The sequence below is a fragment of the Oncorhynchus tshawytscha genome, unplaced genomic scaffold (genome assembly GCF_018296145.1).
Source record: "Oncorhynchus tshawytscha isolate Ot180627B unplaced genomic scaffold, Otsh_v2.0 Un_contig_388_pilon_pilon, whole genome shotgun sequence".
In the NCBI taxonomy this organism is placed as follows: Eukaryota; Metazoa; Chordata; class Actinopteri; order Salmoniformes; family Salmonidae; genus Oncorhynchus; species Oncorhynchus tshawytscha.
The window spans coordinates 1,287,063-1,310,688 of record NW_024609827.1 but is presented as its reverse complement, the minus strand read 5'-3'; the positions used below and the strand labels follow the sequence as shown (position 1 = coordinate 1,310,688).

Below are 23,626 nucleotides of genomic sequence, written 5' to 3'. Positions count from 1 at the left end.
TCTGTGTGCGTCTCTGTGTCTCTGTGTCTGTGTCTCTGTGTTTCTGTGTGTGTGTCTCTGTGTGTGTCTCTGTGTGCGTCTCTGTGTGCGTCTCTGTGTGCGTCTCTGTGTGCGTCTCTGTGTGCGTCTCTGTGTGCGTCTCTGTGTGCGTCTCTGTGTGCGTCTCTCTGTGTGTGTCTCTGTGTGCGTCTCTGTGTGCGTCTCTGTGTGCGTCTCTGTGTGCGTCTCTGTGTGCGTCTCTGTGTGCGTCTCTGTGTGCGTCTCTGTGTGCGTCTCTGTGTGCGTCTCTGTGTGCGTCTCTGTGTGCGTCTCTGTGTGCGTCTCTGTGTGTGCGTCTCTGTGTCTCTGTGTCTGTGTCTCTGTGTTTCTGTGTGTGCGTCTCTGTGTGCGTCTCTGTGTGCGTCTCTGTGTGCGTCTCTGTGTGCGTCTCTGTGTGCGTCTCTGTGTGCGTCTCTGTGTGCGTCTCTGTGTGCGTCTCTGTGTGCGTCTCTGTGTGCGTCTCTGTGTGCGTCTCTGTGTGCTCTGTGCGTCTCTGTGTGCGTCTCTGTGTGCGTCTCTCTGTGTGCGTCTCTCTGTGTGCGTCTCTCTGTGTGCGTCTCTGTGTGCGTCTCTCTGTGTGCGTCTCTCTGTGTGCGTCTCTGTGTGTGCGTCTCTGTGTGCGTCTCTGTGTCGTCTCTGTGTGCGTCTCTGTGTGCGTCTCTGTGTGCGTCTCTCTGTGTGCGTCTCTGTGTGCGTCTCTGTGTGCGTCTCTGTGTGCGTCTCTGTGTGCGTCTCTGTGTGTGCGTCTCTGTGTCTCTGTGTCTGTGTCTCTGTGTTTCTGTGTGTGTGTGTCTCTGTGTGTGTCTCTGTGTGCGTCTCTGTGTGCGTCTCTGTGTGCGTCTCTGTGTGCGTCTCTGTGTGCGTCTCTGTGTGCGTCTCTGTGTGCGTCTCTGTGTCTCTGTGTGCGTCTCTGTGTGCGTCTCTGTGTGCGTCTCTGTGTGCGTCTCTGTGTGCGTCTCTGTGTGCGTCTCTGTGTGCGTCTCTCTGTGTGCTTCTCTGTGTGCGTCTCTGTGTGTGTCTCTGTGTGCGTCTCTGTGTGCGTCTCTGTGTGCGTCTCTGTGTGTGCGTCTCTGTGTGTGCGTCTCTGTGTGTGCGTCTCTGTGTCTGCGTCTCTGTGTGTGCGTCTCTGTGTGTGCGTCTCTGTGTCTGTGTCTCTGTGTCTCTGTGTTTCTGTGTGTGTGTGTGTGTGTCTCTATGTGTTGAAGGAGGTGCAGACTTTGGAGGAGCAGGATCGTCTCGGAACATCTCCGACCCAGACGGGGACTTTGAGAGAGAGGTAAAGACCCCCAACACAGCGCACACACACTAGGGTTTCCGTTAGGAAAGTGACCAGGAAGATTTGACATTTATCGGATATTTGAGAAATGTCCTGGTGTTTCCCCTACATCTTTTTTTACAAAAATTAATCGGAATGGTAAAATGTTTTCTGTGTAAACTTGAATGACTAAAACTAGATATAAAATATGTAGAAAAGATCATGGATCTATGTAGTTTAAAATAAGATCATCTTTAAGAACTAACAGTCACCAAAATAAAAACTGAACAGTCAGGGAGAATCAAATTCTCAAAATGGCAGTTGTTTAAAGTACTTTAAAGTATTCTTTACTTAAGTTGTTTTTTGGGGTATCTGTTTTTGGGGTATCTGTACTTTACTATTTATAGTTTTGACAACTTTTACTTCACTACATTCCTAAAGAAAATAATGTTATTTTTTACTCCATACATTTTCCCTGACACCCAAAAGTACTCGTTACATTTTGACAGAAAAATGGTCATTCACGCACTTATCAAGAGAACATCCCTGGTCATCACTAAACTCACTAAACACAAATGCTTTGTTTGTAAATTCATGTCTAAGTGTTGGAGTGTGCCTCTGGCTATCCGTAAATAATAAAAAACACAATATAATTGTGTCATCTGGTTTGCATAATATGAGGAATTTGAAATGATGAATACTTTTGATAATTAAGTGTATTTTTTCCAATTCTATTTACTTTTGATACTTAAGTATATTTAAAACCAAATACTTTTAGACTTTTTTTGTATTTTACTGGGTAACTTTTACTTGAGTCATTTTCTGTTAAGGTAGGCTACATCGCCTGCTATACCCATACAGGAGGAGGCTAATTTGTATATTTTATATCTGATTTTTTTTTTGAAAGATACGCATTATGTTGTTAGATATTATAGGAGTAACTCTGGTAAACCTATAGCATTTTTCCTCACAAAAATGAGAACACGAAGCAGACACAACTCTTTGGTCCTTTAAAATCCTGCTGTATGTAAAATATTGTGTGATATAGCTTGGAAAATTAATAAATGTGACTGGATGACAACATGATGATGTTTGTTTCCAACATCAGGGCTGTTTTCCTAAAGAAGTTAAATCCACTTTGTGTTCTTGCCACACTACTAACAAGTATCATGACAGTGGTATCGTCCCAGCTTTACTGATTGTACACACACGTTCAATCACTCACACTTTACTCCATTTCTGCCCCCCCTCCCCAATTCTCGCAATAACATTTAATTCAACTCGCTTCCTGGGTATGATAAGTTATCTTACATTGCCAAATCAAACATTAATAATTCAAATGTGTTTATTGTTAGAGGCTAAATTGAACTTTTACCTCAGGGGTGCTCTTTATCCAAAACATCCCCTAAATAGACAGAAATATATTGCCTAAAATGTTTGATAGAAATGGATACACCTCTCGACACCGATGAGCAAAAGGATATGTGTGGTTTCATGATTAAAAACTGAGATTCATATTTTTATCATATATATATATATGTATATGTGTGAACCATCCAGTCAAAAGTTGAGCCAAACAATTAGCAACTGAACTTTAATACAACATTGATATATATATAAAAACACTCTGTGTTCCCTCAGCCGGACTCCGACTCCACCAAGCACTCCACCCTCTCCAACAGCTCCGACCCCAGCAGCCCTCCCAGCCCCAACTCCCCCCACCGCAGCCAGCAAACACTGGACGGCCTGGAGCACACCCTGGACGGCTGAGGACCCCACCCACCCACACACACCTGACATACACACACACACACACACAATGCGTGCTTAATCACTCAACACCTACATTCGACAGAGAACTTGTGTATCGCTGCAAAGTGCCAAGAACAGACTTTGTGGACAAAATGCCACCGCTGAAGCCTTTTCTGCGTGTGACGAGCATAGACCCTCCCCCCCCCAAAAAAGTGAGGGGCACATGGTTATTTGAAGCTAACGCTAAAAAAAAAAAAAATCAGCCAGTATAGATTTGTTTTTGTTTTTCTTCATTTCAGGCCATACATGTTTCCTATGAGTTAAGGTTATTATTACTTAGTTGAAATGATCAATACATATAGGTGAGATGGGGCTGAATTAAAAACAGAGATTACTGATGGGGGGGACTCACAGAAAAAGCATTAATGATGAACTGTCCTAATCATAGGTATAAGTTTGTTTTAAAAAAGAAAACAAAGACGAGAGGGAAATAACTGTTGTTTTTAAAGCGTATAGTATTTTACACGGACATGTTGAGCTCGAACTTGGCGGACACTAAACGGAACGGTGAAAGAAATGGCGGACTTTTTCAAGAACCATAACCCCCCCCACACACACACACACACACACACTTCCCAGCCCTTTCTGTACTGTCGTTGTAAACCTATTGAGCTGTTCCCAGACCATTTTGAGAGCTGTACCTTCCCAGGAGACGAGCTGCCATTCAATTCAACTGACTGCAGGGGGTTTTAGTGTAAAGCTAAATTAGTGGGCATATTTTACAGCATTTACATCTCCTGCCAGCCTTTGTAACATGCGTTGTTTTTAACTTTGGATCTTTTGCCAGAAAAACGTATATAGTTGGCGCCATAGCAACCAGAAATAGAAGAAGAAATGGAAACAGAATCATGAGACTTTAATTTCTCGATACGCGGTTTTAAGTGGTGGGAATCTGAACATAGCGAAAAGGACCACATTACTCATAGGATTATTAATAAGAGTCCTTCACAAGCTGCTGCTGCTTTCGTGTGCTATGTTTAAATAAATAGGTATGTGTGTGAAGACCTGCTCACTATAGAGAGAAACCCCCCCCCCCCTGGCCAAGGCCCTCGCATTTTAAATCGTTCAATCATGAGAGTGGGAAGCATTAGTGGTGGTGTACAGTCATAGCGCCGTACCGCCACAGGGGGGTGTCTGAATAGTTTTTTTTCCTCCAGTGTGGGATGTTTCATTGTACAGAAGTATGAGATACAGTACAGGCATGTGTGGCATATCCAGTTTAATCACTCTAGTGTGCCTTCAGTGCCATTTTTTGTTTTATAGTACCTCGTTCAGATCAATTCCCGAAGTGATTTTAAACCTGCAGGCTATCGGTGAGGGGGGGGGTCCAGAAACACTGTATTAAACTTGCACATGTTTTAGTCCAAGGAATATCATCTTTTGATTTTGTCAGTGATCGTTCTCGTTCCTTTTATTCTTCCCGGACTTCTGTTCAGCTCTCCGAAGACGGGACATTTTTTTTCTCTCTTTGAAACACTACTGCTTTTTTTTTTCCTCTTAAAAAAATAAATAAAAATCACCCGTTGGAATCTTTGTAATTATTGAATTGTTAGCAACAAACATTTGAACAGACAATAAAAGAGTATCTGTTGTGCTTCTCTTGTCTCTGTGTGCTTTGTGTGGTGTTTTTATATACAGTATTAATTGATATTTTATGAATTGTTATCAGCTCGGAACACACAATGTTGATGCTATGAATGTAGAGTTTATTTTTGTGATGCATAACGTAAAGAATGAGATATATATATATATATATAGTCCAAAGTTAAGAATGAGAATTGAATGCAAGAACCTTGCTAGGAAAATGGAATGGTATTGAAAAACAAGAATTCGGCTGATAGTGCGATTCATGTCATGCCGAAATTGATGACTTACGGAAAGTATTCAGACCCCTTGACTTTTTTCCACATGTTGATACTTTTACAGTCTGCTGCCTCAGTGTCTTTAGATATTTTTGTCAGATGTTACTATGGAATACTGACGTATAATTACAAGCATTTCATAAGTGTCAAAGGCTTTTATTGACAATTACATGAAGTTGATGCAAAGAGTCAATATTTGCAGTGTTGACCCTTCTTTTTCAAGACCTCTGCAATCCGCCCTGGCATGCTGTCAATTAACTTCTGGGCCACATCCTGACTGATAGCAGCCCATTCTAGCATGATCAATGCTTGGGGTTTGTCAGAATTTGTGGGGTTTTGTTTGCCACCCGCCTCTTGAGGATTGACCACAAGTTCTCAATGGGATTAAGGTCTGGGGAGTTTCCTGGCCATGGACCCAAAATATTGATGTTTTGTTCCCCGAGCCACTGAGTTATCTCTTTTGCCTTATGGCAAGGTGCTCCATCATGCTGGAAAAGGCATTGTTTGTCACCATCCTGGATGGTTGGGAGGTTGCTCTCGGAGGATGTGTTGGTACCTTTCTTTATTCATGGCTGTGTTCTTTGGAAAAATTGTGAGTGAGCCCACTCCCTTGGCTGAGAAGCAACCCCACACATGAATGGTCTCAGGATGCTTTGCTGTTGGCATGACACAGGGCTGATGGTAGCGCTCACCTTGTCTTCTACGAACAAGCTTTTTTTCCGGATGCCCCAAACAATCGGAAAAGGGATTCATCAGAGAAAATGACTTTATCCCAGTCCTCAGCAGTCCAATCCCTGTACCTTTTGCAGAATATCAGTCTGTCCCTGATGTTTTTCCTGGAGAGAAGTGGCTTCTTTGCTGCCCTTCTTGACACCAGGCCATCCTCCAAAAGTCTTCGCCTCACTGTGTGTGGAGATGCACTCACACCTGCCTGCTGCCATTCCTGAGCAAGCTCTGTACTGGTGGCAGGGCTGAAATGCAGTGGAAATGTTTTGGGGGGATTCAGTTTATTTGCATGGCAAAGAGGGACTTTGCAGTTAATTGCAATTCATCTGATCACTCTTCATAACATTCTGGAGTATATGCAAATTGCCATCATACAAACTGAGGAGCAGACTTTGTGAAAACTAATATTTGAGTCTTTCAACTTTTGGCCACATGACAAAGTGAAAACAGGTTTTATTAAAAAAACAAATATCTTATTTAATACCTGAATCCAATGAAAACAAGATTCACCTGAGCTCAATTTCCAGTCTCATAGCAAAGGGTCTGCAAAAACATGTTTGTTTTTAATACATTTGCAACCATTTCTAAATACCTGTTTTCGCTTTATCATTGAGGTATTGTGTGTAGATTGAGGAAAATGTTTTATTTAATCAATTTTAGAATAGGGATGTAACATAACAAAATGTGGAAAAAGTCAAGGGGTCTGAATACTTCCCGAATGCAGTGTACATGGGACTGTAATTCACATGAATGGTACTCTGTGTAAAATACATTGTGGCTTTGACATATATTGTGTGATTCAATGAAATGTTGTGAATTGTTATGCTTATTTTCATTAGCTAACACTTGCCAAAAGAAATTGAAGAATTAGGGGAATTTCACCCTGGGGGAAATCTGGGCTTGTCTTCATCAGGTCTGAGGTATTTCTAGGACAGTGAAATGTGGTTCACACATAATTGCCCAGGAGGAAGGCGGGTCAGTTTTGCACTCTGAATGATACACCCTATGCTTCCGGTGTGTTGATGGGGCATTTCGGGAACGCACTATGATAAATACTAATCGCACTATTTTTGTGGGTGTAGATATGGTTGTCCTTGTTCGATAGAGCCATTGGATGTCTTTTAGCAATGTTATTTTTGGTGGATTCATTGCTAAATATACAAGCAGGCACATTTCTTTCAGTCTCTGAAAGACTACAACTTGTGTCGGAGGTGCTTTGTGCTCTGGCCCCCGTCCCTCCCCGAAGGTAGGCATTTTTGAAAAGCAGGCGGAGACGAACAACAATCCTTTGGGCAAAACTGAAAGAACTTCCCAGACACAATGGCTTCAAATGATTCCTCTCATCAACACGAATTCGGCCTTGGAGCATTTTTTTGGTGCTCTATTAGCTAAATGGTGACATTCATCCATACATGTTTCAACCAGAATATAGCTGAGAGGATTCAAAACAAATGTTGTCTATTTACCTTTATTTTACTAGGCAAGTCAGTTAAGAACAAATTCTTATTTACAATGACGGCCTAGGAACAGTGGATTAATTTAACTGCCTGTTCAGGGGCAGAACGACAGATTTGTACCTTGTCAGCTCGGGGATTTGAACTTGCAACCTGACGGCCTAACACCGGCCAAATCCAGATGTCGCTTGGCCAATTGTGCACCGACTTATGGGACTCCCAATCACGGCAAGTTGTGATATAGCCTGGATTTGAACCAGGGGCTGTAGTGACACCTCTAGCACTGAGGTGTCACTACAGACCCTGGTTCTTAGACCGCTGTGCCACTCTGGGGCCCTAGTAGGATTTAGATAACATTAGAAGCTCAGCTACAGCCGATGCCAGTACCAAGAAGGCAGATGACAAATACAGTGCCTAGCTAGCTAAATTAAGTAAATTTTTCCTGCAAGCCACCTACGTTAGCTAGCTAGCTAACTTCAGTTTATTTACTGAAACCCATATTGTGTATTGCTGGCTATAATATACTGTGTTACAGTGGGGGAAATCAAATAATTGTTCTGTTTGCTAACTATGAGGATTATGTGTTATGCACTATAGCCCGTTACCATATATGTGATTAAATATTATCTGCTGTTGGCTTGTGTGGATGTATGTATGTGTTATGCAACATAGCTGACTTGAAACATTGTTAACAGTTTCAGGGCCATGGCCCTTTCTCATGATGGAAAAATACAGAATAACATAAAAATAGACACAGTGTTTTTGTTAGAACTCAAACTTAACAATAACAGAAACCAGATATGTGATAACGGTATCTAGGGAATGAGCGCATAGATACTCCACACAGCAACCGTTACATCTATCAACTGGAGCGCCCGGGGGCTGGTACCAGCTCGTATGACAACAATCAACGATAGGCTGGGTGAGTCTAAACCACGCCCAGTCTCTACTCTGACAGGCCGGTTCGGAAGCAGGAACTATTTCTGTCAGAGTATATTTATAATATCTTTGTCAAGAACAAGTTAGTTCTCTGTTTGCCCTGCGAGGTGGGACAGAGAGCCCGTATATACGAAAATTGAATTTACCACTTATTGCTTAGCTAATAAAAAATACATAGATTACAATCGGTGACTCAATGTCATATTTATCCTGATACCAGATTTGAATTGACGCAACTCTAACATAACTTAGCTGGTTAACTATGTAGCTTGCTAACTAAACATGGAAGAGGTTTTACAATTGGAGATCTTTTGTATCTTGATTGTAAAACTTGTTTTCTTTTTGGTCATAGATATGGCTACTAAACTGCAAGCTACAACATTACAACCAGCTAGGTTTACCAGCAAGCCTTAGCACATGGCTGGAATTGGCTAGCTAGTCTGCTAACATGTTATGTGCCACGCTTCACATTTGTAACTTGTTAGAAAACGTGTAACTTCAGCAACTGTAAATCATTTTACTGGTTAGCTATGTAACATAATTTACGAGGATTGACATTAGTTATGATTATGACCTGAAATGCATTCCAATCTCAATAAATTATAGGCGTGATGCAAGATAAGATTCCAAACAGATGTCAATAACAAGTATTGCACATCCAGCATGCTAGCTAAGTTTACAAAACAGTGATGAGAAACATTAATACAACTATTTACTGATGTAAATCTCAAACTGAAGATGGTTTTACTATAAAAAATATAGGTACATTTGTACAGTCTGGTCACTGTGGTTGAGGGTTTCTTTTTATTAGGCTAGATATTTTCGTAAATGTAATCTCTGTGCCTGTCAGTGGCGACTCATCATTCTGTGCAGGTGGGGCAGAGCATGCTAGCAACACAACATCACAACAACATGCTAGCAACACAACATGACAACAACACGGTAGCAACACAAGATGACAACAACATGCTAGCAACACAAGATGACAACAACATGCTAGCAACACAACATGACAACAACATGCTAGCAACACAACATGACAACAACATGCTAGCAACACAACATGACAACAACACGGTAGCAACATGACAACAACATGCTAGCAACACAACATGACAACAACACGGTAGCAACACAACATGACAACAACATGCTAGCAACACAACATGACAACAACACGGTAGCAACACAACATGACAACAACATGCTAGCAACACAACATGGTAGCAACATGACAACAACATGCTTGCAACACAACATGGCAAGAACATGCTAGCAACACAACATGACAACAACATGCTAGCAACACAGCATGACAGCAACATGGCAACAACACAACATGACAACAACACCCTAGCAACACAACATGACAACAACATCCTAGCAACACAACATGACAACAACATGCTAGCAACACAACATGACATCAACATGCTAGCAACACAACATGGCAGCAGCACAACATGACAACAACATGTTAGCAACATATCATCCTAGCAACACAACATAGTGGCATAAACACAACATGGCAGCAGCACAACATGACAACATGCTAGCAACACAGCATGCTAGAAACACAACATCGCAGCAGCACAACATGACAACATGCTAGAAACACAACATGGCAGCAGCACAACATGACAACATGCTAGTAACACAACATGGCAGCAGCACAACATGACAACATGCATGTAATCTCTGTGCCTGTCAGTGGCGACTCATCATTCTGTGCAGGTGGGGCAGAGAATGCTAGCAACACAACGTGACAACAACATGCTAGCGACACAACATGACAAGAACATCCAAGCAACACAACATGACAACAACATGCTAGCAACACAACATGACATCAACATGCCAGCAACACAACATGGCAGCAGCACAACATGACAACAACATGTTAGCAACATAACTTCCTAGCAACACAACATAGTGGCAGAAACACAATATGGCAGCAGCACAACATGACAACATGCTAGAAACACAATATGGCAGCAGCACAACATGACAACAACATGCTAGCAACACAACCACCTAGCAACACAACTTCCTAGCAACACAACATAGTGGCAGAAACACAATATGGCAGCAGCACAACATGACAACATGCTAGCAACACAACACGGCAGCAGCACAACATGACAACATGCTAGCAACACAACATGACAACAACATGCTAGCAACACAACATAACAACAACATGCTAGCAACACAACATGGCAGCAGCACAACATGGTGGCAGAAACACAACATGGCAGCACCAAAACATGGTACAAACATTGTTGGACACCGGCAACAGCACAAAGGGCAAGAAGGTAGAGACAACAATACATCACGCAAAGCAGCCTCAACTGTCAGTTAGAGTGTCTATGATTGAGTCTTTGAATGAAGAGATGGAGATAAAACTGTCCAGTTTGAGTATTTTTTGCTGCTCGTTCCAGTCGCTAGCTGCAACAAACTAAAAAGTGGAGCAACCCAGGGATGTGTGTGCTTTGGGGACCTTTCACAGAATGTGACTAGCAGAACAGGTGTTGTATGTGGAGAATGAGGGCTGCAGTTGGTATCTCAGATAGGGGCGAGTGAGCCTAAGAGGGTTTTATAGATAAGCATCAACCAGTGGGTCTTGCGACAGGTATACCGAGATGACCAGTTTACAGAGGAGTCTAAAGTGCAGTGATGTGTCCTCTAAGGAGCATTGGTGGCAAATCTGATGGCCGAATGGTAAAGAACATCTTGCCGCTCGAAGGCACACACCTGCCGATCTATAAATTACGTATCTAGCACGTATCTAGCAGTCTAGCATGGGTAGGATGGTCATTTGAATCAGGGTTAGTTTGACAGCTGGGGTAAAAGAGGAGCGATTACGAAAGAGGGAACCAAGTCTAGATTTAACTTTAGCCTGCAGCTTTGATATGTGCTGAGAGAAGGACAGTGTACCATCTAGCCATACTCTTAAGCGCTAAACCCTCAGAGGTAATAATCACACAGGTTGGGAGAGCATCATTCTTCTTACTAAAACACATAACCTTGTTATGAACATCTCCAAAACAAAGGTAAAGGGCAGAGAAAGCTTGTTAGACACTAAGAAAGATTTGTTGTAGAGCTTTTAACACAAAATCCAGGGAGGGGCCAGCTGAGTGTAAGACAATCAATCATCTTGCTTATAAATTGATGAGAGAGTTTCCTACTGCCTGAGCTATGTTGTTGAGGTAAATTGAGAAGAGTGTGGGGCCTAGGATTGAGCATTGGGGTACTCCCTTGGTGACAGGCAGTGGCTAATACAGCAGATGTGCTGACTTTATACACTGCACTCTTTGAGAGAGGTAGTTAGCATACCAAGCCCCCCTTCAGAGACACCAATACTCCTTAGCCGGCCAACAGGAATGGAATGGTCTCCTGTATCAAAAACTTTGGCCAAGTCAAGAAAAATAGCAGCCCAACATTGCTTAGAATCAATGGCAACGTTGACATAATTTATGACCTTTTAAGGTTGCAAGTGACATCCATAACCTGAGCTTAAACTAGATTGCATACCAGAGAGAATACTATAGACATCAAGAAAGCCAGATGATTATTGATAAGTTTCTCCAACACTTTTGATAGAACAGGGCAAAATATAATTTTGTGTGATGATATAAGATACTCATTATAGTTGCCGCCATATCGTAGCCACTAGCCAGAATTCCCGCAAAAAGTTTTGCAAAGAGGCAAAAAAAACAATATGCCCTTTAACCACTCAATGAACATGCAAGTACCGCACGAGTTCAACCTGTTCAACCTCTGGGCAGCCGAACTTTCTCAGGCAGCCCGAGGAAGTAAGTGGCAGTGGGAACTGAACAGAAGCTACGTAAACTGCAGAGAGGACAGCACCTACAGTACATACAAAAAAACACCACGCTCATGCGCAGAAATCTCCGTATCAATAGCCACGGAAAAACAGGTTCCAGAAAATCTTGCAAAGCAGCCACTCCATAAGATTTCATGATCAAATTTTGGGCGTAGTAAACCCTCTCGCTTCGTCTCTTCCTCTCTACTACTAGTACTACAGGTGATCGAATTCCGTCCAAAAACAACGACCACAACTGGTTTGCAGGGTCACCGCGAGCTACCGAGTCTTCGGAAATATGGCCCTTTTCTCTTTCTTTGCAGGTTGGATCGGTTATTTGCTTATTTGTCTGCTTGGATTGATTTTGATCGCGTTTCTAATTTTTTGTCTTTACATAAAATATATTCATCTGAAATATGATCACATACCGGGACCACCAAGGGATAGGTGAGTCAGTATGATGTAGCTTGAATATTTATTTTAAAATGCTTTAGCTAAATGTTAGATTCAACTATATTGAGTGGCGACATAACGCATCGGATTTGTTGATAAGGAATTACAGTAGGTGAAAGTTGACCTCAACAGCCGTCAGGGTCGCTGTTTCACCTGTCTTTTTCCTTTTCACTAGGTGAAGGTATCACTCATGTCATAACGTTCTTATTTTTCAGTTATTAACCCGTTTCTTGTTCTCCCCCAGTTTTATATTTGGTCATTCCCCAACCATGCTGAGGGAGATGAGCAATGGTCGAGTTGTCCACGACAAATTTCTGGAATGGTTTGTTGAATGATATTGAATGCCACACACATAGATTGAATCAGGTGTTGTTTATTCTGGGACAATAAATAAAGATATATTTTATCTTTGACAGGGCTGAGACTTATGGACCGGTGTACCGTATCAACGGTTTGCATGTTGTGATGTTGTGTGTGACCTGTCCTGATACCACCAAGGTAAACCTGTGAAATTACTGTAATTATAATCTCTGATGGACTGACGACGTAAACACCTGACCAAATTAAGCAAGATTTTAGTTCTGGGTTAACCAAGATTAGTGTAATCATATATTTTACCATGTTAATTTCTGAAATGCTGAAGTGCTGTAAAATAACCCATTACCCCAATTCCCCCTTCAAACCAAACAGACACTTTTCTTTGTCTCCACAGGAAGTCCTGATGTCACCTAAGTACCCCAAAGCCCCAATGGTCTACAAGCGTCTCTTCAACCTGTTTGGACAGAGGTCAGTCCTCTGTATAATTCATGTTATCTAAATATACTTCCTACTACTATTTATTGTGTCAATGTTTTGGTTTTCTCTTTCAACACAATCCCTCCTAATGCTGGTTATTGCATGCGTAGCCTACAGAGCATATAGACATTCAAACGGGACAACTTGGTCACTGGTCAGTTTATTCAGTCTTAGGGTAAATACTATGTTGTCCTTCTTCTTCATAGGTTTTTGGGAAGTGGCCTGGTCACAGCACAGAATCATGATGAGTGGTACAAACAGCGAAGAATAATGGACCCTGCCTTCAGCAGTCTGTAAGTCACTATAATTGATCAATCGACTCATTGATCAATCCATTGATCAATCCATCCACCTGTTTATCCATCCATCATTGCTGTGTATTGTTAGGTACCTGCGGGGTCAGATGGGTGCGTTCAACGAGAGGGCAGAGAAGCTGATGGATAAACTGGCGGACATGGCTGACACCAACACAGCTGCCAACATGCAACACATGTTCAACTGTGTGACACTGGATGTCATCACTAAGGTAACGGTCACTTCCTGTTACCCTCAGATCCCCACACTGCCCTTATGCTTATTCTTTCTGTTATAAAGCTACATTTGTTTGTATATCTGACAGTAAAATTGTCATAACAGGCAGTTATAACACACTCATTACCTAAGCTATATACAATTTAGTCTCACCATGCCAATGTGCTAGCTATAATTAGCATAACTAGAACCAGGAGTTTTACCTTATCATGTTGTAAGATGTTGTCAATCCTCTGTTTTTATATCGTCTGTAGGTGGCGTTTGGAGTGGAGCTGGATCTGCTGAAGGAGAGTGACTCTCCGTTCCCCAACGCTATAGAGACATGTCTGAAGGGAATGGTCCACTATGTCAGAGACTTCACCTTCCAGGTAAATAATGACACCAAGTATGTTAGTGATGCTTCTCGAGAACGATGGCTTATTGACTTGATCTATTTGAAATCCTACAGTTTCATCGGATAAAATCCTGTGTTATAAGAAACAAATACAGTTAAAACATTGACACTCATGAACAGTTTGTTCTAGTCTCTTGTTTCCATCCTTCCAAGTAGGAAGCCTGTAAGATGTGGCTAAATGCACCATAATGCGTTTTACAGCGTCACATTCCCTCGATGGGATTTAAATAAATGGTTGGATATCTCTAAAGATGTAGGAGTTTATTTTGAGCCTGTTTGCTACAGCAGGAAAATAATCCTGCAGCAACAAAAATGTGAATTATTATGTGGATTATAATTAATTGACATTATTTAGTGGAAATTACAAACTTTACAAGCCTCTTTAAACATTCAATACACACATTTGCATTTCCTGCAGTGCAGGAAAATTCACAAAATTGAAAAAGAGTAATCAAATTAAGATCCTACACATGTAGCTCTACCCAAAGAACAAGAAGTTCATCAACGAGGTGAAGAAGTCTTGTCAGCTGCTGCGTTCGACAGGCAGACAGTGGATCAACGAGAGGAAAATGGCCGTCCAAAACGGAGAGGACGTTCCAAAAGACATCCTCACACAGATCCTCAAGACGGCTGGCAAAGGCATGTTGTAGTAGCCTGATCCTAGATCTGTTCGTGCTGTCTTGCCAACTTCTGCCACTGTTCAAGACAAGACGGCACAAACAGATCTGGGACCAGGCGAACATTGGAGACCTGTGGCTCTGCATGTGACATTGTGGGACAAGTGTTTGCTAAAACAGTCATGTAATTGATGAGGTTCAGTAGCACTATTGTCTCAATGCTGTAAACTGATATATTTCCATCATTTCAGAGGAAAACATAGCAAACGATGATGAGGAGCTTATGCTGGACAACTTTGTGACGTTCTTCATTGCGGGTACGTCTCCCTGAAACAAGTGCTGTACTTTATTTATATATATGTATATATATATGTATATATACATATATATATACACACAGTTGACGTCGGAGGTGTACATACACCACATTCAGTTTTTACAATTCCTGACATTTAATCCGAGTAAAAATTCCCTGGTTTAGGTCAGTTAGGATCACCACTTTATTTTAAGAATGTGAAATGTCAGAATGATAGTAGAGAATTATTTATTTCAGCTTTCATTTCTTTCATCACATTCCCAGTGGGTCAGAAGTTTACATACACTCAATTAGTATTTGGTAGCATTGCCTTTACATTTTTTAACTTGGGTCAAACATTTCGGGTAGCCTTCCACAAGCTTCCCACAATAAGTTGGGTGAATTTTGGCCCATTCCTCCTGACAGAGCTGGTGTAACTGAGTCAGGTTTGTAGACCTCCTTGCTCGCACACACTTTTTCTGTTCTGCCCACAAAGTTTATATAGGATTGAGATCAGGGCTTTGTGATGGCCACTCCAATACCTTGACTTTGTTGTCCTTCAGCTAGTTTGCCACAACTTTGAAATTGTCCATTTGGAAGACCCATTTGCGACCAAGCTTTAACTCCCTGACTGATGTCTTGAAATGTTGCTTCAATATATTCACATAATTTTCCTACCTCATGATGCAATCTATTTTGTGAAGTGCACCAGTCCCTCCTGCAGCAAAGCACCCCCACAACATGATGCTGCCACCCCCGTGCTTCACGGTTGGGATGGTGTTCTTCGCCTTGCAAGCATCCCCTTTTTCTTCCAAACATAACAATGGTCATTATGACCAAACAGTTCTATTTTTGTTTCATCAGACCAGAGGACATTTCTCCAAAAAGTATGATCTTTGTCCCCAAGTGCAGTTGCAAACTGTAGTCTGGCTTTTTTTATGGCGGTTTTGGAGCAATGGCTTCTGCCTTGCTGAGCGGCCATTCAGGTTATGTCTCTATAGGACTCGTTTTACTGTGGATATAGATACTTTTGTACCTGTTTCCTCCAGCATCTTCACAAGGTTCTTTGCTGTTGTTCTGGGATTGATTTGCTCTTTTCGCACCAAAGTACGTTCATCTCTTGGAGACAGAACGTGTTTCCTTCCTGGGTGGTATGACAGCTGCCTGGTCCCATGGTGTTTATACTTGTGAACTATTGTTTGTACAGATGAACGTGGTACCTTCAGGCGTTTGGAAATCGCTCCCAAGGATGAACCAGACTTGTGGAGGTCTACAAATTTTTGTCTAAGGTCTTGGCTGATTTCTTTTGATTTAACCATGATGTCAAACAAAGAGGCAGTTTGTGGAGTTTTTGAAAAACAAATTTTAATAACTCCAACCTAAGTGTTTGGTAAACTTCCGACTTAAACTGTATATATATATTTAAATCGATCTTCGTAGTATAGTTTTTCGAACTCAAGTGAAGTTTGAAGAAACAACAGTCACAGTACTTTTGTTGTTTTAATCTTGACAGGGCAAGAGACAACAGCCAATCAACTAGCTTTTACCGTCATGGAACTGGGAAGGCTGCCAGAGATACTGACGAAGTAGGACTTGTTTTCATCATTTCTATTTTCAGTATTGATCATTTCTGTAATAAAAACAGGTTGGTTGAGTTTGTGACTGTCTCTGCCATTTCCAGGGTGAAGCAGGAAGTGGATGACGTCATCGGGATGAAACAGGAAATCAGCTTTGACGACCTGGGGAAAATGACCTACCTGTCTCAGGTAAATGATCTACCTGTCCCAGGTTTGTGTGTGCTGTCTTGTCATTGACCTGACAGTGACAGCAATGGAGCTACAAACCAGATCAAGGACTCAGAATTGGAACTGGCATCTGTACACAGAAACCATTTTGTACGTTATACAATGTTGTACGATGGCTGATAGAATGGCGCTGGAGGAGATGGCTGCCCAGCGAAATGTGCTATTTTGTGTGTGTGCTTAGTCCCCTCCTGTACTCCCTGTTCACCCACCACTCCAACACCATTATTACGTTTGCTGATGACACAACAGTGGTAGGCCTGATCACTGACAACGATGAGACAGACTATAGAGACGAGGTCAGAGACCTGGCAGTGTGGTGCCAGGACAACAACCTCTCTCTCAATGTGAGCAAGACAAAGGAGCTGATTGTGGACTATAGGAAAAGGAGGGCCTTACAGGCCACATAAACATTGACTAGACTGAATTGGAGCGGGTCGAGAGTTTCAAATACCTTGGTGTCCACATCACCAAATTACCAACAAACTATCATGGTCCAAACACACCAAGACAGTTGTGAAGAGGGCACGACAACACCTTTTCCCCATCAAGACACTGAAAATATTTGGCATGGGTCCCCAGATCCTCAAAAAGTTCCACAGCTGCACCATCGAGAGCATCCTGAACGGTTGCATTACCGCTTCGTATGGCAATTACTCGGCATCTGACCGGAAGGCGCTACAGAGGGTAGTGTGTACGGCCCAGTACATCACTGGGACCAAGCTTCCTGACATCCAGGACCTATATACTAGGCGGTGTCAGGAAGGCCCAAAAAATTGTCAAAACCTCCAGTCCCCCAAGTCAGAGACTCTTCTCTCTGCTACCGCATGGCAAACGGTACCGGAGCACCAAGTTTAGGACGAAAAGAAAAGGTACCTCTTCACATCGTCAATTAATCAGCATGTTGTGTTTGATTCATATCATCTCCCCCCGTCAGATTTTGAAGGAGACTCTCAGGTTGTACCCTACAGCACCAGGCACTTCTCGTTTCATCCCCAACGACATCGTCATCAACGGCATCCCCATCCCAGCAGGAGTCTCATGCTTCGTGAGTAGTCACCTCAAAAACAATGTGGAGGAGTGATGACTGTTGTATGATAATATCTCTAAGTTTAGTTATGGTGTTAACATGTGATACCTTGTGGTACCTCAATGTAGTAAAGGAATGAAGTATCCTTGTCTAAGCCAGTATGGCTCATACCTCAATGTAGTAAAGGAATGAAGTATCCTTGTCTAAGCCAGTATGGCTCATACCTCAATGTAGTAAAGGAATGAAGTATCCTTGTCTAAGCCAGTATGGCTCATACCTCAATGTAGTAAAGGAATGAAGTAGCCTTGTCTAAGCCAGTATGGCTCATACCTCAATGTAGTAAAATAATGAAGAATCATTGTCTAAGCCAGTATGGCTCATACCTCAATGTAGTAAAGGAATGAAGTATCCTTGTCTAAGCCAGTATGGCTCATACCTCAATGTAGTAAAGGAATGAGGTATCCTTGTCTAAGCCAGTATGGCTCATACCTCAATGTAGTAAAGGAATGCAGTAGCCTTGTCTAAGCCAGTGTGGCTCAACCTCAATGTAGTAAAGGAATGAAGTAGCCTTGTCTAAGCCAGTATGGCTCATACCTCAATGTAGTAAAGGAATGAAGTATCCTTGTCTAAGCCAGTGTGGCTCATACCTCAATGTAGTAAAGGAATGAAAGCCTTGAATGCCAATGGCTCATGCCTTGTAGTAAAATAATGAAGAATCATTGTCTAAGCCAGTGTGGCTCATACCTCAATGTAGTAAAGGAATGAAGTATCCTTGTCTAAGCCAGTATGGCTCATACCTCAATGTAGTAAAGGAATGAAGTATCCTTGTCTAAGCCAGTGTGGCTCATACCTCAATGTAGTAAAGGAATGAAGTATCCTTGTCTAAGCCAGTATGGCTCATACCTCAATGTGGTAAAGGAATGAAGTATCCTTGTCCAAGCCAGTGTGGCTCATACCTCAATGTAGCACCATTGTATCATTGACTTTTCATATGTTAACATAGAATTTCTCAAAACACCATGATTGTGTAATGAAACCATGACAGGTAGTGCACCTAAGCTGAGATCTGGGTGTTTGAATGTATAATGTTAATACACAGAATGTGTTTTAAAACAGAAGTGTAGGAACTCTGAAACACCCAAAGTGGTTCTTCAACCTGAATTTGGGTGTTTTTAAGAGAGCGTTGTGAAAACCCATTTTGGGGGTTCAGTGAATGTAAAAGCATCAACACTCAAAAATTGTGTTTCTCATACAATCAATGGTTTACAAATGCAAGTCATTTCAATGATTCGTTAATTTAATTTTATCAAAGTAATGTAAATCCAACTGCATATGTTACTCAAAATGTAATTATCTTTTATGAGGATAACCAAAGTTAAGAGACAATAGATTGATTGAACTCATTGGAAGTCTTTGGTTTTAATCACGTTGCTTTTCTTATCTTAACGCATGACTCTGTTTTTAGAGGATTGTGGGTAATGTTTTTAGACTATAATTCATTCACACAATGTTGTTTACATGTTTGAAGAAGGAAGTCTGTATTTCTATATTGGTATTAAGCAGTTTGTTGTGTAATGGATCATGATGAACGGATATCAAAACTGTCAGGCATTTTGACGTTCAATGAGGACAGCACCCATTCCCACATAGACAAAGGAAATGACAACAAAAGAGAAGGGATCTAATTCTGCTCTAAACAGAACTCAAAACACCAAAGTAGTGTATTCAACCTGTTCTGTTAGTGCTCCCAGTCCCTGGCAAGGTGTTGCACAATATTTGATTTAGTGGTGTTACAACACACCGTGTCATGTGTTTCAATACTCCAGCAAAGATATGGTTTCGTCTCCTTCAAGTTGGTGGCAGCTCAGTTGTCACTAGTTAATGTAGCAATATTGATGTTACTCATATTGATGTTACACAGGAAACGGAAACCAGTTTTTACTTACTTTATTAATGTGCTGGTTGACAACATGCCTAGTAAAGTTTGCTTAACTATATATCTTTGTCTGTCATGACTACAACACAAAGCATATTGAAACAGTTTTGGTGTTACAATGAACTTCATCTTAACAGTGTAGTCAACACGTCATTAACTATTTTGGGTGTGGGTGTACTTATTTTATTTCCTAAAGTGTCTTAAATCTTTTGTTTGCCCCTATCTTGTCTGTCTACAGTTCAATTCGTATGTCTGTGGAAGGTTGGATAAGTTCTTTGAGGACCCGCTGAAGTTTGACCCAGAGAGGTTCCATCCAGACGCTGCCAAGTAAGTCACACAATACGTTGTCATTGTTTTATTGTTTCTTTACAACATTTGAATTGATTAAAGCAGAACTGAACTCGAGAATCAACTTCTCTCGTTGAAACTCGCATACATTGCATCCAGAAAATATTCAGACCACTTCACTTTTTCCACATTTTGTTACGTTACAGACTTATTCTAAAATGTATTTAAAAAACAATTTTCCTCATCAATCTCCACACAATACCCCATAATGACGAAGAAAAAAAAGGTTTTTAGACATTTTTGCAAAATTGAGCTCAGGTACATCCTGTTTCCGTTGATCATCCTTCAGGTGTTTCTACAACTTGATTGGAGTCCACCTGTGGTAAATTAAATTGAATGGACGTGATTTAGGAAGACGCACACCTGTATATATAAAGTCCCACTGTTGACAGTGCATGTCATAGCAAAAACCAAGCCATGTGGTTGACGCAATTGTCCATAGAGCTCCGAGACAGGATTGTGTCAATGCACAGATCTAGGGTAGGGTACCAAAGAAATGTTTGCGGCATTGAAGGCCCCCAAGAACACAGTGGCCTCCATCATTCTTAAATGGAAGAAGTTTTGAACCACCAAGACTCTCCCTAAAGCTGACCACCCGGCCAAACTGAACAATCGGGGGAGAAGGGGCTTGGTCAGCGAGGTGACCAAGAACTCAATGGTCACTCTGACAGAGCTCCAGCCACTATATTCCACCCATGAGGCCAAAGACAGCACTTTTGATCAGTGATTGCAGGAAAGGGCTACTTTTGGTCATGAAGTCAAAGTTCGTCATGACTTACATGGTGGTTGGGTTATGATTTCGCCCACTGACACGGGATAAACAGCTGTGGTGATTACGCTCTATCCGATGGCAGAACAGTGGATCGGACTTTGTTTACAAAAGACAAAAGAAAATTGCGTGACTAAAACCTTGTCGACAAAAAACACAATTAATTACAGATTTCTTGAGTTAACGTGGACTATTTTGAGGAAGTGATACTGGCTTTGTTCTTATGGTGTCTCATGCAGTGGTGGGAAAAGTACCCAATTTTCACACTTGAGTAAAAGTAAAGATACCTTAAAAGAAAATGACTCAAGTAAAAGTAAAAGTCACCCAGTAAAATACTACTTGAGTAAAAGTCTAAAAGTATTTGGTTTTAAGTGTCCTTAAGTGTCAAAAGTAAAAGTATAAATCATTTAAAATGTCTTATATTAAGCAAACCAGACGACACGATATTCTTGTTTTCTTAATTTACGGATAGCCAGGGTCACAGTTCAACACTCCGACATAATTTACAATCGAAGCATTTGTGTTTAGTGAGTCTACCCAATCAGAGGCAGCCACCTGGTCTCATGGGGGACAAACATCAGTAACTGTCACATCGAACCACACCCCCAAAACTGAAATCTATTTTATCTTAATGAGCAACTGAAAAACACATTTGGACTCTGTGCGTTCAGTCACTTTTTAAGAGATAACAGACATGTTGTGTTTGTTTCTGTCCTGAAGACCCTATTACTGCTACTACCCCTTCGCCCTGGGACCACGCTCATGTCTGGGACAGAGCTTCGCACAGGTGAGCAGACTGTCCGTATGAAATATATTGAAACAACTTTATTTGGGATTGTTCTATGCTGATCCTATTATCCATCCTAGTTAGATTACTCCTGGACTTCTGCCTCCAATATAGACTTTTTTATAGTTGAGCACACCAGATTTGTCATCCTTTAAAGAGATCTGTTGTTCACAGGTGGAGGCCAAGGTAGTGATGGCCAAGCTGCTCCAGAGGTTTGACTTCAGCCTGCTGCCTGGCCAGTCCTTTGACATCCTGGACACTGGGACTTTGAGACCAAAGAGTGGAGTGGTGTGTAACATCAGACACAGAGGACAGACACCCGCAGCCTGACCTGACTGGGACCTGAACATGACTAGCACTTCTCTATAACATACTTGTCTTATTTCTTATACTTCCTAGTGGAGCAAATTATCTCTTTCTTTCAATGAAGCACCTTCTTCAAATATCTAGCTATTTTTTTATGAAAATGGATTTTGAACAATTATGTTTATTCTTTGTATCAATGGTGAAATAATATCTTAAATATGACGGTTCTATGTGTTGAAGAGTTACTAGGACAGACTTGACATCGGAGTGTTTGTATTTGTGCTGATTCCATGTTGTTAATTGACCCTTATCATGTTGTTACTTTGCAGTATACCATTTATCACATAATATAAAGGTTACTATGCAGAATACCATTTATCACATAATATAAAGGTTACTATGCAGTATACCATTTATCACATAATATAAAGGTTACTATGCAGTATACCATTTATCACATAATAAAGGTTACTATGCAGTATACCATTTATCACATAATATAAAGGTTACTATGCAGTATACCATTTATCACATAATATAAAGGTTACTATGCAGTATACCATTTATCACATAATATAAAGGTTACTATGCAGTATACCATTTATCACATAATATAAAGGTTACTATGCAGTATACCATTTATCACATCATATAAAGGTTACTATGCAGTATACCATTTATGACATAATATGAAGAGATTTATAAAGTATGTATTAACTTCTTTGATGAACTTCCTTACCAACATTACCACAATGCCTCTGTTGGAGTGAATTTACTATATTTTAATAAAATAATTGACCAAACATCACTGAGCTCCAGAAGATTAGAATACTTTTATCCACAAGGTGTCGCTGTGAACCTGCAGACAAACCAAGAACATTCATTCTCATGTTTTGTATCTGGTTTACACCCATAAGACCTTGCTTTTTTTCAATTTTGACTAACGACATGCCACTGACTTTGAGTAATGCCAGTGTGTCTATGTATGCAGATGACTCAACACTGTACACATCAGCTACTACAGCAACTGAAATGACTACAACACTCAACAAAGAGCTACAGTTTGTTTCAGAGTGGGTGGCAAGAAATAAGTTAGCCCTAAATATTACTAAAACTAAAATTTGGAACAAAACACTCACTCAACCCTAATCCTGAACTAAATCTTGTACTAAATTATGTGGAAATTGAGCAAATTGAGATTACTAAACTGCTTGGAGTAACACTAGATTGTAAACTGCCATGGTCAAAAGTTCCTAAGGTGGGGAGAAGTCTGTCTATAATAAAGTGATACTCTGCCTTCTTAAAAGCACTATCAACAAGGAAGGTCCTACAGGCCCTAGTTTTGTCGCACCTTGACTACCTGTTCAGTCGTGTGGTCAGGTGCCACAAAAAAAGACTTAGGAAAATTACAATTGGCTACGAACAGAGCAGCTCGGCTGGCCTTTGGATGTACACAGAGAGCTAATATTAATCATACGCATGTCAATCTCTCCTGGCTGAAAGTGGAGGAGAGATTGACTTCATCACTACTTTTATTCATGAGGGGTTTTGAAATGTTGAATGCACCGAGCTGTCTGTCTGAACTACTGGCACACAGCTCGGACACCCATGCATACCACACAAGACATGCCACAAGAGGTCTCTTCACAG

The 23,626-nt window shown here is 41.2% G+C and overlaps 2 protein-coding genes across 5 annotated transcripts in view; both read left to right on the top strand.

The window, feature by feature from the left end:
* Positions 1–4,700, top strand: part of LOC112249825 (serine/threonine-protein kinase MRCK beta-like) — a 124,192-nt gene extending 119,492 nt beyond the window's left edge. Inside the window, exons 36-37 of one of the 2 annotated variants that reach the window (XM_042319168.1) lie at positions 1,254–1,315; positions 2,936–4,700. In XM_042319168.1, coding sequence (XP_042175102.1) covers positions 1,254–1,315; positions 2,936–3,064 — 191 coding nt within the window. In that variant the 3' untranslated portion in view covers positions 3,065–4,700. Of the gene's footprint in view, positions 1–1,244; positions 1,316–2,935 lie in introns of both variants that reach the window. The other variant, XM_042319167.1, reaches the window with a different exon arrangement.
* A 7,277-nt stretch (positions 4,701–11,977) lies between these two features.
* On the top strand, positions 11,978–22,784 carry LOC112249887 (cholesterol 24-hydroxylase). 3 transcript variants are annotated; one of them, XR_006083051.1, is made up of 16 exons: positions 11,978–12,360; positions 12,611–12,688; positions 12,783–12,864; positions 13,079–13,152; positions 13,368–13,454; positions 13,549–13,687; positions 13,947–14,060; positions 14,563–14,725; positions 14,955–15,020; positions 16,512–16,584; positions 16,680–16,764; positions 17,738–17,848; positions 20,005–20,093; positions 21,604–21,670; positions 21,845–22,407; positions 22,444–22,784. XR_006083051.1 is itself a non-coding variant. In XM_024419599.2 (15 exons), exons 1-15 carry the CDS (start codon positions 12,212–12,214, stop codon positions 21,998–22,000), a joined length of 1,533 nt encoding a protein of 510 aa, XP_024275367.2. In that variant the 5' UTR covers positions 11,978–12,211; the 3' UTR covers positions 22,001–22,784. The 3 variants fall into 3 exon arrangements, 1 of the variants encoding a protein (XP_024275367.2); XR_006083052.1 differs by having other exon boundaries at positions 21,845–22,633; positions 22,672–22,784; XM_024419599.2 differs by having other exon boundaries at positions 21,845–22,784.
* Positions 22,785–23,626: the final 842 nt, after the last annotated feature.

Excerpts from the sequence above, each read along its gene's own strand:
- LOC112249887 (XM_024419599.2), top strand. The coding sequence starts at position 12,212 with ATGGCCCTTTTCTCTTTCTTTGCAGGTTGGATCGGTTATTTGCTTATT. Across the intron at positions 16,765-17,737 it reads AAATGACCTACCTGTCTCAG|ATTTTGAAGGAGACTCTCAG; the intron begins GTAAATGATCTA and ends TCCCCCCGTCAG. Across the intron at positions 20,094-21,603 it reads TTCCATCCAGACGCTGCCAA|ACCCTATTACTGCTACTACC; the intron begins GTAAGTCACACA and ends TCTGTCCTGAAG.